Raw genomic sequence first — 15,822 nt, 5'->3', positions numbered from 1 at the left:
CAGGGTATACTACAGATTTACTACTACCTGAAGCACAGCCAGGGCCCAAATGCCTCCAGAGAAGGTGCAAAGTGTAAAGAAGGACTCCTGCCAGCCCAACAAAACTCCTGGGCATGGGATCAGGGTGGGAAGGAGGCAGTTCACCCTTTTACACCAATGTTGGCTAGCAGAAGGGGCAGACTTTTGCTTACATGTAGACTGGAAGATGGAGCCAGTAATGGGATCTGGCCTACTATGCATGCATGGATGGCTTCCTGCTTCTTATGGGACTGTACATACTAAGAAACGAGTAGCTTCCAACAAAGCCATTCATGCTTCTAATAACTTTCCTGTCCTTTTACCTAATTCCCTGATTTCATTAACAACATTTGTTGCTAAATGCCTTAACATTTGTTGCTAAAGAGGAAGCAACAAACTGAACACAAACAGATGAAGTACAGGTGATTTATAGAATACCATTTTATGTTTCTATGCTTTCTATCCTTATAGTATCTCACTGCATCTTGTTCAAAATCCTGAAATATGTTTAGCACCTCACAGGATTTCCTCCTTATCTGCTTTTTTGTAGTCTGTGTGAATTAACAGTCCATGCAGTTTGCATCCAAGATTTATTGCCAGCCGTGCTGATAATGTCCATATTGATAACATAAATGAGAATTACAGATTCTTCCATTTCTATGCAAATGTTAACATTGTATGTTCCAATAACGTGTAAGAGAAAATTGTCAAATTACACAACGTAAAACATTCATTTTCCATAATATCTTGCATATAGGATAATGGACCATACCTGTCGTAATGGAAAATAACACTACAAGATGTTTAAAAATACAGGATATTGGTAAGTATTTTTACTCAAACTACTTCAGGTGACCATGCAAGAGAAATGTCCCACCTCTACAAGCTTACAACAATGTATCCACTGGCTGTGGAGACACAGCTACATGAAGGAGGGGAATGAAGCCGACATGTCAGGAACATGCTGATTAAGTTTGCTTTGAAGGCAAATCTTGCGGTTTTTATATGCTATAATGCACAACGAGCTCAACAGAAGTTCTTGACAAACAAAGGGGAAATGCTTATTAACAACAGATTATCACAGTATCCAACTGTGATAAACTGAGAAGTTGAACTGTTTGGAGGTGCTTTATGGGAAAGCGAGCAGTCTATGCAAGCGTCAGCTTCAACAGTTAGTTTAGGTCCTTTAGAAACTACACCTCCTTCACCTCCATGATTGTAATATAACACATATGCTCAGAATTTCAGATATTTAGCCAAAAGAAAGCCCTACATCCTACGCTTTGCAAAAATCTAGCCAAATGGACAGTACATGGTCCTTCTTTGCCATAACCTAGTTTTCACTTGCACCATGTTCACTGGATTATTACAATTATTATTTGACCCACAACCAGAGCTACCAATACTTTTGTTTCACTCTTTAGAAAATGCTGGCATATTATAAAGAAAAATAGACAGAAGTCCAAAATGCATAGCTAGTACTGAAGTGGTTAGTCTTAATCTTAGTTCATCTTAATTACTACCATCTTTCACAATCACAGCCTATGCAAGGAGCAAAAGTAATGCTTACATACCATCAGAGTCTGGCTCTATGGGCCCGCAAGCCACATCTGGTACACTCAAACTTCAGCAGCTCTTGGGGTGATGTAATTATTAGCACAGGTGGGGAGGGAGTTGAGAATAGGTGCTGAGGCTTCTGGAGGAGTGGATGCAGTCATTTATTTATGTCAGGTAGTGACTACAAACGCCACTTAACATTTTTGTAGAGCCACATGTGCACACTGGCAACAGGTGCAAAGTAAAAGCTAAAATTTAATCACTATGGTAGCACACAAAAACACAAATCCCACAATATTTATGATTTTAGTCTTTCCAAAGGGAGATAAAATAGGTCATTCTTCTCACAAATTCATAGGCTCCAAGACTTTGAGAAGCAGTGACTGGAGACATTAAAAAGAAATCTTACACTTCATTTCAAGAAAAAATATATTTAAGTGGAATCCTAGATGGACATATGCACACTTCCCAGTTTTGAGTAATTACATTTCTATTTGGAAAGGATACAGCAGCCTGCTGTAAACCATCCAGTCTGCTGCTTTGTACTCATTATTGACCTTTAAATAGGTTGCCTTACTTTAAGACATAAGACGACAATGATTTCCAATGTTTCAGCAGGTCAAGAAGAGGAACATGCTTTGAAAAGACATCTTGCCCAACTGCTAATTCCTCCCCCTTTCCATGCAACAACCTCTATATTCATGAAAGGATGTCATCAACAGTTTCTATCAGCGACTTTTATACTGCTCTCATAACTAATTCTGCAAATGCTTAACATACATCTCCTCTAGCCACAGGCACTCCATGCATCAACAGTCAAAGGCAGGAAAAACACTCCCACCCAAGCAAGGGAGGAGGACAACTCATTATATAAATACAGCACTGGGATTTTCCTGCTCTAATTCATCAGATCCACTGATAGTTCACTAATAATAAACAATAATTAAATCTGTGAATAGGAATCCAACTCAATCATCCCTCCACAATGTTTTGGATGACTTCTAATTAGATCCACAGTGCTAGGAGATATATTTGCACATGTAATGTAAATAGTATGTATATAAATATAGAAGTTTTATATAAATAAAACTACATATACAAATACACTTTTTAGTTTTGTGCAACAGACTATTCCTCAGCAAACACACACAGCTCATTTCTAATGCTTTTACTACAAGCTATGCATCCCTCAAAGACTTTCTTTGCTCTTTCCCTCAAACTGTCTTTATTTCCAGTATTTATTCCTAAAACGGCTATCATTATTAAAAGGCATAATTTATTAGTGTGCAACAGCAACAAGGAAAGACCTCTATTTGCTAAGGTCACTTTGACTGCTGTGGTAATAAAACTTACTAGGAAAATATTGATCAATTATCTTTTCCTCAAATGAAGGCTCACAAGGTGGTGTTCTACTGGTGGTAGCTTCTGCTAATCAAAACCTTTCAAATGCAAGAACTATTCGAAAAATCATGCCTTTTAAAAAACGTAAGTTTTAATGATGGATTTCTATTACATGAGACAGTTATGAATAACTGACACCAAAAAGAGAGAACATTCACAACACATTTGAGCCATGTCCAGCAGACTTCCATGGAACGATTCTCTCTGCTGCTTCTGGGGACAGTTACGTCTTTTTTTCATTCAGTAGTTGTTTTATTATATAGTCGAGATGAGTTCCAAGAGAAATAGAAGTTCATTAGATATGACTTAGAGGCTGATTCAAGTGACCAGTTCCAGAGCAATACAGTTTGTAGGGCAAAAATAAAAGTCATTATAGAAGTGGCCAAAAGTGACAGGATATTACAAAAAGCTTTTGCCAAGAGTTTCAGCAGCCATCTGTAAAATGGAAGAGACTTTTCCAATGCGTTTGGCCTTAGGGGTAAAGGACATACCTGTTCTGCAGCCACTTTCATATAAACAGCACCATACGCTCAGAATCTCTACAACCTCAATCACCTTTTGTCAAAAGACAAAGTTATCATTATTATTTAGAAGGTAAATCAGTCATGACAAAAAGCATCCATTTTAAACAAGACTTCTACCTGAGATGGACTGAGAGCTAACAGCATACAACTCAACGCACTCTGATCACAAACAACGTGGTATGCAGCAGCTAGCCTTGAAGCAGCAAGTAGCCTTCTTCTGATTGCCATGTGTTAGCCAAATGTCTCTTCTTGATTCCTACTTACACTTGCTTTCTTTTAGTTCCAGAAAAGTATAGATACTCATGTGATGACTGTTACATGCTGGGTAACATACAGAGTTTCTTTAGTACCAGAAAAATATATTTTAAAAAAATAAAGTCAACCTGTCAAAATTTAAGTAGCATTTTAAAGCTGGTCCCTGATAATTAGCAGCAAGAAAAATTAAGACTTGCATGAATACAGATAGAATCTTATTTAGACTTCTAATCTCAAAGGAGCAAAGCCAGGAACTAAGCTTTAAGTGATAGCTTTGCTCTACATGTTGAATATGAAAAAAAATATATAAATTAATTTGTTCTCTAAAGTAAATGCAGCACAGAAGCCACTCAGCCTGAAATTCCACAGACATCTCAAATGAAATAAAAGTTCCCATTTCCCCACTGTTTTTTCCCCCACTGTTTCCATGTTCTTATGCTGCCAAGCAGCATGTCTGAAGAAAGGGCCTGATTCAATATGGAAGAAGCAAGATGAAAATCAAGTGGAAGACACATAGCTCATAATGCCATGAAGCCACGTAAGACTAGGCTTGGAAAGAAAGAGAAGCTGTGGCTAGGATTGTGAGGATAAAGTGAGCAGGACTAGGAGCCAGGGTAAGTGAGCGCAACATGAACAAACCACAAAAGATTACATTAATCCTCAGGGCAGAAAAGAGTGGGTGACATGTTAGGTACTGGCATATCAGCCATTGCTTGAGAGGGGCTGCTTCAAATTGTTTCACTTGTATTATATTTACAAAAGCTAAAGACAGATGCTGAAAAGTTGTTAATTATGCAGCAGAGACTACAAACCATGATTTAATATTCTTCATGTGCCTAAAGACATAAACTGTTTCCCTTCTTTTTAATACACTTGTTTCACTGCCACATGACTTAAATGGAGTTGCAGTAGTTTAAATCAGGGTAAATCCCTGGAAATAAAGGCATTACCCTGCTGTGAAACTACTGTGAGGACAGGATGATCAACCCCAGTCCATAAGAATCCATTTCATGCTGGAATCTCCTCTAAATCACTTTGTGCAGCTACCTTAGCTCTCCAGCTCTAAAAATTCATTGGGAACATTTTCATTTCATTCCTCTCTTCCACAGTCTTAAGAAGATGACCATCTGTCATGCACTGGTCTAAAGTGTGTGTTTTCATCACATAAAAACTAAGCAGCATCTACTGTTATGCAAGCAAGTAGACGAAAAGCATGTCATCTAGATTTAAGGTAATAAACCCACAGGCCTTGGAATCACTCCCAAAAGCACTTAAGACAGGAAATGAAACTTTACTGCCCCAGTGTATTATTGTGGTGCCCAAGAGCACTACGATAGTTTGGGATGAGGCTCAGAATTTCCATTAGAGACCCAATTTGCAGGAAGTTTAGCTTGGCCACGAACATTTGCTTCAGGCTAAAAACTATTTTATAAGCTCTCCCTCCAAGTGCCAATAATTTAAAAAGTTTGGTTGGATTTCAGTCAACGAATAGCAATAAATTTGTCATCTCATGTAGAAGACATGATGATGTCAGTGGCCCATAGACTCTCAACAGAGACTCCTGCTAGACTTGGGATCCTGCCTATTTTTTCCTAGCCTGAGCTGCTTTAGGTTAATTTATTGACATCTCACTCTTTAAACATTTAGTCATATGGCTCCATAATTCCCCAAATTGCCTCAGGTCATCAAGAAGCAGCAGATGCAGACACAATGGTATCACAAGCAACAGCTACTGTTCAGAGGCAATCGTTGAGTTGCTGTTCTGCCCCACCATCACCCAGCTGCAAAACACAGGCCCAGACACAACATTGGACTCATTTTCTTTCCAAAACAGGAACTTCTATTACAGTACAAAAAAAACCCAAACAAACAAACAAAAAAAACCCACCAAAAAACCTAACAGCTTTCCAGGAAAGATTCAGAGGAATAAACAGAAAACTTTGAACAAATAAATATTTTTTCTGAAGTACCCAACATATCAATACACAGAAATAAAATCTGGAAACTGCAGTAAACTGAGTAGACTTTTTTGTCCAAGCTCAGAGAAATTAAAAAGGAAAAAAAAAAAACCCAGACACGCATCTATTTTACAGCCCTAAAACTTGTCACCTACCTACCTTTCAATCCTCCATTCCTTTCATGCAGACTCCCAAAATGCAATACTTTCAATATTCACCTTCCCAGATCTTCTATACTACTAACCTCATTATCTGGCTGGCACTTGCTGTCTTTAGTGGGCCTCTCCATTTTTCTAAGCATGGATTCCTCAGAATCTCCAGACTGAAAAGAAATTAATTGCTTTAGATTCAGTGTGCTGAGAAGCGAGCTACTTACCTGAATAAGGTGAGAGGAGAAATGAGCATAGAGTAGAACTGAGCACATTACAACAGTATGCTTATCCCTCTACCTGCACTCTTTACCTTGCCTCCCCTGCGCAGCAGACCAACCGAGCAAAATCGTCAGGTAAACATTGTTCTTTCTGAGTAATACCAGGAAGGTAAGAATCCTTAAGGCCAGCAGGCAGGTACTGACAGAATTGGTTTCTCACATCTAACAAAATTAAACTACTCCCTAATAGAAGCACCTTTGATGCCCATTAATCCCAAATTTCTATCATGAACCAGCACGCAACAGGAGAATAGGAAATATTTAGAGGAGGAAGAGAGAAGATAAAAAGAACAACAAAATGAAAGGCAATGAAGAGATGGCTTTTAAGGCAGCTTAGGGCCTTACACTGAGAAGGTCTCAAGTATGGGGAAACAGTGGGTGTTTTCCTTCTCAAAGATGCAACACGATGTGAAGAGTCCACTGCAAATAGAACACCCTTGCAAGAATCTAGATGGGCTTCCCAACAGTTCTTTCAAGGAAAAAGAAAAAAAAATCAAGCTAGAAGCAAAGAGCTTAATCTAGAAAGCAAGGAAAAAAAAACCACAGATGTACAACTCCATCCCGTGTGTCCTGCTACAGAAGAAGTAAGCTCAAGAGAGATATTAACTACTGGTTATGGCCCAAAGGAACTCTCTTCAGTCCCATCTTCCCCAAAAGTTGGCTATGGCTGCAACAACAGCATGCATTACTGGGAAGACACATGAGGATATAAGTACACAGTTCCAACAGTCACTGCCACCCATTTCTGCCAAACGTAATGTAATGTGATCAGGAACATTCAGACATGCAGAGGTTCAGAAAAGAAACTGCTTATTAGATGTTCAGGAAGTACAGTCAGATGAGTCTGATGGCTCAAGTCAAGATATATCATGAGAGACATGAAGTTACACACATGGCCTCAGTCACACTCTTACCAGATCAAATCCACACCGACACTTTAAATTCATGAGAGTAATTGCTGTTAAAGAAAGTACTTAATTGTTAAATGAGAAGAGAATACAAACATACAAGGTCGTTTTAACAAATGTTCAGTCCCTACCACAGCATGCCAAAAGTTACTGTTCTCTGAAATAAGATTTCAATTACCTTCTTCTCTGCTTTATCCGTTCCATGTTCTCTTAAATGCTCCCCTTCTTCTTCTCTGTCCCTTTGTCTATCCCTTTCCTGATCTTTTCCTCTATCTCTGTCTTTCTCTCGTTCTCTGTCCCTAGCCTTATCTTTGTCTCTTCCTTTCAGTCTGTCCTTTTCTCTTCCTCCTTCATTTTTTTTCTCTCTTTCCTGTCCTTTATTAAGCCTAAGATCATCTTCTCGTTCTATGTCTCCTTTTCCCTTGTTTTTTTCTGTTTCTCTTCCTTGCTCGGTTGTTCTGCTTTTGTTTCTTTCCCTTTCTTGTTTTTCTCCTTCCTTAAAGGTGTCTCTTTCAGGGTCTTTGTGCCTGTCTTCATTATCCTTGTGTTTATCACTTTGCTTTTCTCTTTCTTCACTCTCTTTCAAATCTCCTTTGGGTTTTCTGTCTCTGCTTGAGCTTCTGTCTTTAATTTCAGTGTCTCTTCTACCCTAAAAAGAAAGTAAAAACTAAAAATTAATTCCAAAACATGCCAACTCTGTCACGCAGTTACTTTCCACAGACAACAATGCAAGCTAAAAAAAACCCCCATAAACCGTAAAGAGCGGTAGCCCCTGTAGCCCACTAAAGTTGCAAATGCCTACCTCTTTATCTCTATGGCTTTTTCGTTCTTCTGTTTTGGATTCTCTGCTTTCTTTATCTCGAGATTTAGAGGATGGAGGTTTCCCTTTAGCATCAGCTCTTTCCCCAGACAAGATCCTTTTTACAGCAACATCACTGGACAGCTGCAAGGAATAGAAAAACATCATAGAAATGAGTCAAGTATTTTATTAAATATCGCCTTTCTTCCTATCTCTGTAATCAACATGACTCGGGTTTTTTAAATAAAGCTTATATTTCTGCTCTTTTGGAAACATTCTTTCACAGGAGTATTAATGCTCTTTTATGTCAAACACCTCCTTGTAATTCTTGTAATAATTTGATTATATGTGCCAGAGCTATATAAATACATGGTGCTTTTTATGTATTATAGCACAATAGCAATTCTCAACAACCTAAATATTTTTTCAAAATGGTAAGGTAAATGACTGTCAAATCCTTATACCATGACTGCTAGACTGGTTAAACACTCTTAAAAACCACACTATGTTGTATTTGCATCCACTTTTAGGCCACTCCACTTTAACCTAATACTTGTTCAATGAGCAACAGTCATTAAAGGAAAGAAAACTACATTAAGAATGACTTTCAATAAGCTGCAGTTACAGTGTTTAAAAAGCTTCTGCATCTAGTTCATTTGTTAAGATGACAAACAATTATTATTAGATCATTTAGACAGCAAGTGAACATCACATTTTCATGTCCAAGTGGCAAAGAGTTTGACTACATTAACAAAAAAAAAGAAAAAAATCATCACGCTGCCAGGGAATTCTTCCTGAAACAGGAGCAGCTTTTAGATCACTAAAACTGATATTGCCCTGGGGGTTGACTCCTGATTCTCTCCTGGTTTGTAAATGCAAAACTATGAATTTTTGTGGGTTTTCACATTTGGACACTAACTTCCGCATATTAGCAACACTTGCCTGAACTAAGTAACTCCAAGCAGCGTGCGCAGCTCAGCACTAAAAGTATCAAGCTAGAGACTGAAGGAAATTTTTTTCCCAGTGCACATAAAGCTTATGTTTCACAATAAAAGCCAAGGGGCTAATTATCTTAGCTCAAATGGGTAGACTATATCCTCTGAATATTAAATCTCACCACAGCATTCTACAAAGCTGTTCCACCAAGCACATTTTCAAACTCATCCAGTCTCTGTGCATATATTTATCAACTTCCTCCTTCCTGATCTCAAGCAATTCATAAGAAGCTCATAGCACTCAGCTAATTAAAACAAAATAACATAAATTTAAATGAGTAGGTTAAAGATAATCCAAACTAAACTTGCAGACAGCCTGTAAACACTGTAGTATTTCACAGTTAATTATATACAATTTCTTCATGCTCATTAATTCAAGGGGTTTTGATAATACCTTTGTATTTCAAAAATCTCTGTAACACCTATAAGCAAAGAATCCTCATTACTTTTAATGCAGCAATTATTTTAAGAACTGCCCCTGCAGTTACTTTTAACAGGTTATCAAATTTCTCTTTTGCTGCATTTCCATATTCAAAAAAGTAAAAAAAAAAAAAAAAAAAAACCAAAACAGCACATTGGAAAAATTACTTTCATTACAGAATTAGAGATTTGACTGAAATTTTAATGGAGATAAAGTCAAAGGTGGCAGCATCTGGTCATATAATTAACGTGTCTGCATCCTAAAGTTTTAAAAGTTCTGAAGCTTCATATTGTCCCTCAAACCTAATAAATGTTATCAAATGACCAGTGAATAAGGTGAAAAATAAAAAATAGTATACACTAAAAGCGCTAAAATATCCAGAACGTATTTGAATGGGGACCTGGCTCAAACTCTGCTAAGGTTCATATACCACCTATCTGTTGTTATTAAGCGGTGACCCAACATGTATCTTGTGTAATTAAAAATAGCAGATGAGTGTCAATAAAATCTCTTACAAATAAGCTCTGATAATATATCACTACGTGTATAAAATATATCACTATGTGTATAATATATATATAGTCATGTCATACTTTATTTAAGCAACACTTCCCAATTGCTTGAAGAAATTCATTGGTTTTTTCAGGTTCATGTCCAGCCACAACACGCGCTGGTTTTACTGACAGTGGCTCTCCTGTTACCATTACAACAGCATCAATTGCTTTCTGAAGGAAGCTGATTTTGGCATCTTTATCCTGGTAAAAGAGCAATTAAGAAATAATACTGAGACTCCAAAACAATTCCACACACTACCTAAAGACAAGAAAACCTCTGATGAGAGGAATAGTTGCAGAAAGCATCTGTACAACAAGAGCAGCATGTGGTTTGTAAGGTCAGGAAAGAGGGCTGCCCCTGATTTATAGTTAGCTATTTATTTCTGATTAAGAAATGACAGCTTTGATAATGGATGAACATTGAACTGGAATGACCAAAGTGAAAGTATAACTTTGTCTTTTTTAATATGTTTACCATTTAGCTCCAGTGCATTTTAAGACTGCTATAAGGCCCTTGGCACTCTATTTTCAAGCATTACATGTTGAAGATAAAAGTTTCGTTTAAGAAATGATTGCAAGTATTACCAAAAGAATCACTAAAGAGTTATAACAGGTCTGTTACAGCACATATTGCTCAGAAGGACAGTTCTTGCCCTGAATATTTTTCAGCACAGAAGTCACAAAGTTATGGGACTTCTATGAGTCCAAATTGAGGGACTTGCATGCTTGTATGCATAATTTACAAACCAGACTTAATAGTGAGTAAAGAAAACATAGGAAAGATGATGGGAAAGGGATACAGGCACAGATTTTTATCTCTACAATTACCAGATGTGTTTTAGTTTTATAATTATACTTTATAAACAACTTTCCCCAAGTGCCCTTCAGTAGAGATGATGGCTTTTGGTGATTATACAAAATCATAAGAAAAAAAATAAAGACTAAATAAACCAGCCCCCACCAAGTAGAATTTTATTGGAGGGTTCCTGGCCCAGAGAATGAAATCATGGTGCGAAGTCTCTGCAGCTGCAGCATACTCAAGGGGAGAAAAAAAAAAGGGTTTTATTAATAAAAACATTATAAAATTCAAGGAATATTTACCAGACCCAGCACAGAAGTCTACTCACTCATCCTTCACAGTCATGAGTGGAGATAAAGAAAGTATTTTATTAGCCTGTTAAAAAGTAAACCCACATGAGAAGAATTCTGTATACGTGTTTTAATAGGCATCGGTTCAAAAGAATATAAACTACAGCATTCAGACTGATAATTGCAAAGCAGACCACTGCCATTTCATTTAATTCAGAAAAGAAGCAGTTGTAATTATCCAGTAAAACACCTGATTGCACTGCACTTACTGTCTGAGTATCTCAGGTGCAGAGATCCAGAATGACCTGGATCTAATTTGACAGACATACCAATACAGAGGAAAGCAACAGAAGCCAGTATTTCCTCAGCTGAGCAAGGCCGACACTCTTTACAGGCCACCTGGTAGTACTATCTGTCCCTGTGGCACTGGAGCTTAATAGAGCTGTTCATGTGTTATCTCAAATCCTAGAGCCACTCTCGATAAACAAGAACTGGGTTCTTCTGCAAGCACATGAATGAAACGAAGACAGTTGCTGCACATATGTGTGCATGATATTGTGTAACATGCAAGGGGATGTCCAGACCAGGAGCCGGCCCTAACCGCCACAGAGGCTGGACCACAAGCTTTGGGCTTTCCTAATTTCATTCTGTGCACCTTGTGATCTGCAACAGCACAGCACAGCCAGCTTGCAAAGAGCAACTGTCAATTTTTCCCAGCCCACAGCAAGCAGACTGTGGACTACAGCACTGGGACTATTTCACAGTGAGTACAAAGCTTTTCTCTTTTCTGAAAGCATCCTGCCCATTCCAAGTCTGTGCATCTACTGCCAGATCATCACACCAGATGAGTGTCATTCCCTAGAGCAGATCACCCTTGCACAGAAATATATACAGCTATTCCTAACATGGACTTTGGCTGCTGCTCTCAGACTCTAGCTCTCTGTGGTAGTTTTGGTCTCTGCATAAAGATTACTTTCCCAGTTTTCTACAACTCCAATAGAAATGACAGTAATGAAGCATCCTGTGACAGCCACGTCTTTCTCCTGACCAGTGTCTTGAAAAGAGGAACACAAGCTAGAGACGTTTTCCCCCACATTACAGCATTTTCATCTCCTCTGCCTGAACTCTTGAAAACCATGATCTCATGGACTGTGAAATAAATTCTCAGAGAGGTACTCAAGACTGGTGCAACTTCACAGCTATCACAGTATGTAGGTACAAACAAAGACCTACTCAGGAGTTGCTAGGAAATCTGCTTTTTCAATCCACAAATAAAATGCACAGTGCTCTCCAAAGAAGAGACAGCATGTGCTAAGCTACTCTTTGTCATAGAAACTATTGACCAGCTTCAACAGGGACAGTACCAACAAAAACAACATCTTGTATAACTAATTTAGATTTTAGTTATCCCAACAACAATAAGAGCTGTCACAGAGATAAACGTACATATCAGATCAATAATTAGCTGCAAGAAATACATAAAACATCCATGCAACTGGCTGTATGTGTGAGAAGCCAGGCTCATAGACCTCACACTTTCAGTTGCTATGTTAAACAATCACCAACGGATGTAGCTGTCCAACTAGCAACAAACACTGCCTTATTTGCCATGAATAAGCAACCAAAGTTTCCAATCAAGTCAATAGCTGAAGACAGCATCAGCTCAGCAAAGAGGCAGACAATAGAAGAGCAGCAAACAGAGACTAAAGTCACCCTTGTAGTTATGAAAAGCATTTTTCAATAACATTAACCTTCTCCTTCAGTAATTAGCCATTTGTATACTGCAATAAACCTACTGTAGAATGCATGTAACAGATGAATGTCTCAGCAAGTCCTGGGATATTAAGCAAGAATATTTACTGTATATTATGTATACAGTATATACAGATGTGTATATACACACACACATATATAAAGCAATAAATATAAACCCATACATTCCATTGAGACATGTGCTGGTTTTGACTGGGATAGAGCTAATTTTCTTCACAGCAGCTAGCATGGGGCGATGTTTTGGATTTGTGCTGAAAACAATGTTGATAATACAGGGGTGTTTTAGTTACTGCTGAGCAGTGCTTACACAGAGTCAAGGCCTTTTGTGCTCCTCACCCCACCAGCAAGTAGGCTGGGGGTGCACAAGAAGTTGGGAGGGGACACAGCTGGGACAGCTGACCCCAAATGACCAAAGGGATACCTCACAAAATTTGATGTCATGCTCAGCATAGAAAGCTGGTGGAAGAAAAAGGAAGGGGGGGACGTCCAGAGTGATGGCGTTGGTCTTCCCAAGTAACAGTTACGTGTGATTGAGCCCTGCTTTCCTGGAGATGGGTGAACACCTGTCTGCCAATGGGGAGTAGTGAATGAATTCCTTGTTTTGCTTTGCTTGTGTGCACGGTTTTTCCTTTACCTATTAAATTGTCTTTATCTCAACCCATGAGTTTTCTCACTTTTACCCTTCCAATTCTCTCCCCCATCCCACCGGGGCAGGAGTGAGCAAGCAGCTGTGTGGTGCTTAGCTCCTGGCTGGGGTTAAACCATGACAAGAGGCCACAAGACTCTTTAAAAAGCTGTGTGTAGATGTCTAGTGTTTGGGATTTATCATCAATGTCTAACTACTTCAAGGCAATCTTGCTACATAATGATTCTTTTCATCTGTAACACAACAGGATTTTGGAAACCTAGGCCTGGTCGTAGATCAACCTTCAGTTTCAAGGTCTTCACAGAAACAGTTCTTTACACACAACAGCTTGTTTGTGTCACATCCACAAACACAATCTACAGGTGTTCACCCCATGCATAATAAAACCAACAGTCAATAGCTTTTACAGTTTCTTCACAAAACTAAAGACAGGTCTTTGACATTGAACACAGAAAAGATCAAAAGTACCTTGTGGCAAGTTTCAAAGAATACTAATAGCACAGCTAAATAAATAAGGAAGTTTCATACCCACCTTAACGTTATCTGATTTCAATTCAAAATCTGTGTAAAGTCCTTTCATAAAACCTGTCACTCTAATTACCTTCAAAACAGGAGAAAAGGAGTAAGTTAAGAACACTTGAAGGCCTCTGTTCAACAAAGCTTCTGTGGCAATAGGAAATATGTTGGCCTTACTTGCTTTCAGAGATGATACCTCATTTAGAACTATTTCTAGAGCAGGTTCAGAGGTATGCTGTGTCTCTGAACACGCTCTGGAACAACGAGACTTAATCATTGCTTAAGGCTCAGGCATCCCTTCCTGTTTAATTCCACCTTTAACCTTGATGGTTGGTGTATGTGGGAGATTTACAACATAAAAACCAGCATATGCATTTTAAACGTGGCTTTGCATTATTCCCTTATTGACTTCTTTACATGTGACTATATATAAAAGCAGCAGCTTAGTGAATATAAAAATTAAGACTTTATTTTTTAAATGGGAGGTGGAAAAACAACCTACTAGCAGGTTTCACAAAAGATCAAATCCATGCCAGCCTGAGGGAAGGAGTCTGACCCCGCGTCTGGTCTTAACCACCAGCAGCCACCCTAAAAACCCTGAGATTTACTTACTACCCTAAGAACCCTGAGATTTACTCACTACCCTAAAACCCCCCGAGATTCACTTGCCACTCCGAGCGTAACCCCTGCAGCGATGACCTGCGTGCGCCGCCCAGCCCTGCGCAGGTCCCGGGGCCCCGGAAAGGTGACGGGGTCCCCCCTCCCCGGCGAGGAAGTGCTCAGGGCCCACGTGTCCCCCCCGGTAGAGCCCCCCCACAGCCCCGCGCCTCCCCCCACCCCGCGGCAGCCACACCCCCGCCCGCCAGGGGGAGGCCGAGCCCGCAGTCAGGCCCTGTTGCATAGCAACAGCGGAGCGGGCCCGCAGGCCGGTTCCGGGCCCACCTCGGTGATCACGTCGTGCAGGTAGCGGAAGGGCGGCTTACTCAGCAGCCGGTCCGTCAGCGGCGGCTTGCGAATCACTCGGCCCAAGGACTCCTGCGTCCGCCGCACCACCGCCTCGTTCATAGCGGCGGCGGGACCGCGCCGCCGCCGCCGCGACCGGCGGCTGCGAGCATTCCCGGCCTGCCCCGCGGCGCAGAGCGCCGCACTGCGCAAGCGCAGAGCCGGTGTAGGCGGTTGCTAGGCTCAGAGCGGCCCCAGCAACCGGCCCGGCGGCCTCGGTTAGGCCCTGCCCTCCCCCGCCCGGGGCCTGAGGGAAGAGTGCCTGGAATCAGCCCCAAAGCCTCTTGTCCCACTAGTCACACGCCAGCCCCTTGTTTGAATAATCAGCACATAAACAGTGCTCAGAAATTTAAATTGTATCTTTTGTCTAGGGTTTATTTATTTATTTACTTTTCTTGAAATAAAGAAGTAGAAAGTAAGAGTGACGGATGGGGGAGAGGGAGCCAACGTCAGGACTGCCTGATCCCACGTCACGCTCCCTAGCAAAGCCAGGCCACAGCCATTAAAGAACAGCACAGGGCCCCCAGCACCGTTCTCGTCTCCTACAGGCCCTTTCCCACCAGGCAGTGTACTACAGCCTCCTTGCAGCGCACTTCATCCTCGCCCCATCGCAACCCTCACCAACAACCAAAAACTTGGCTGTGCCCCAGCCTCCATGTCGCTGCCAATCTCCTTGACCAGGGGTGGGGACCTGAGAAAGAAAACACTGCTTTTCTGCTTGGCCAGTTGTGACCATTAATGTTTGAAAGCTGAACTTCAACAGGGTCGCATGCAGGCTTCAACTTACACCTCCATCTTGCCTGCCTTGCTAAACAACCTTAGAAAAATGAATCAGATTTAGGAGCAAAAGGAGACACGTTACAAAGCACATTTATCTGGTATTAGTTCAGGCAAGGAAAGAGGTTATTTTTTCAGCAGAGGAAGGGAAATGGACTGCTTCCACGCTGACAGGGTAATTATACCTGGGCTCCTGAGA

At 40.3% G+C, this 15,822-nt stretch overlaps 1 protein-coding gene across 4 annotated transcripts in view; it reads right to left on the bottom strand.

Annotated features, from left to right (window-relative positions):
• TRAF3IP1 (TRAF3 interacting protein 1) overlaps positions 1 to 14,924 on the bottom strand; it is a 46,761-nt gene extending 31,837 nt beyond the window's left edge. For 2 of the 4 annotated variants that reach the window (XM_075710700.1, XM_075710699.1), the window contains exons 1-6: positions 14,787 to 14,909; positions 13,861 to 13,929; positions 9,860 to 10,021; positions 7,854 to 7,994; positions 7,230 to 7,700; positions 5,958 to 6,035 (exon numbers count right to left, since the gene is read on the bottom strand). In XM_075710700.1, coding sequence (XP_075566815.1) covers positions 5,958 to 6,035; positions 7,230 to 7,700; positions 7,854 to 7,994; positions 9,860 to 10,021; positions 13,861 to 13,929; positions 14,787 to 14,909 — 1,044 coding nt within the window. Of the gene's footprint in view, positions 1 to 5,957; positions 6,036 to 7,229; positions 7,701 to 7,853; positions 7,995 to 9,859; positions 10,022 to 13,860; positions 13,930 to 14,786 lie in introns of all 4 variants that reach the window. The other 2 variants (XM_075710702.1, XM_075710698.1) reach the window with 2 other exon arrangements.
• Between the last annotated feature and the right edge of the window lie 898 nt (positions 14,925 to 15,822).

Source organism: Pelecanus crispus, chromosome 5 (assembly GCF_030463565.1).
Source record: "Pelecanus crispus isolate bPelCri1 chromosome 5, bPelCri1.pri, whole genome shotgun sequence".
In the NCBI taxonomy this organism is placed as follows: domain Eukaryota; kingdom Metazoa; phylum Chordata; class Aves; order Pelecaniformes; family Pelecanidae; genus Pelecanus; species Pelecanus crispus.
This window is presented reverse-complemented; position numbering and strand designations above follow the sequence as displayed.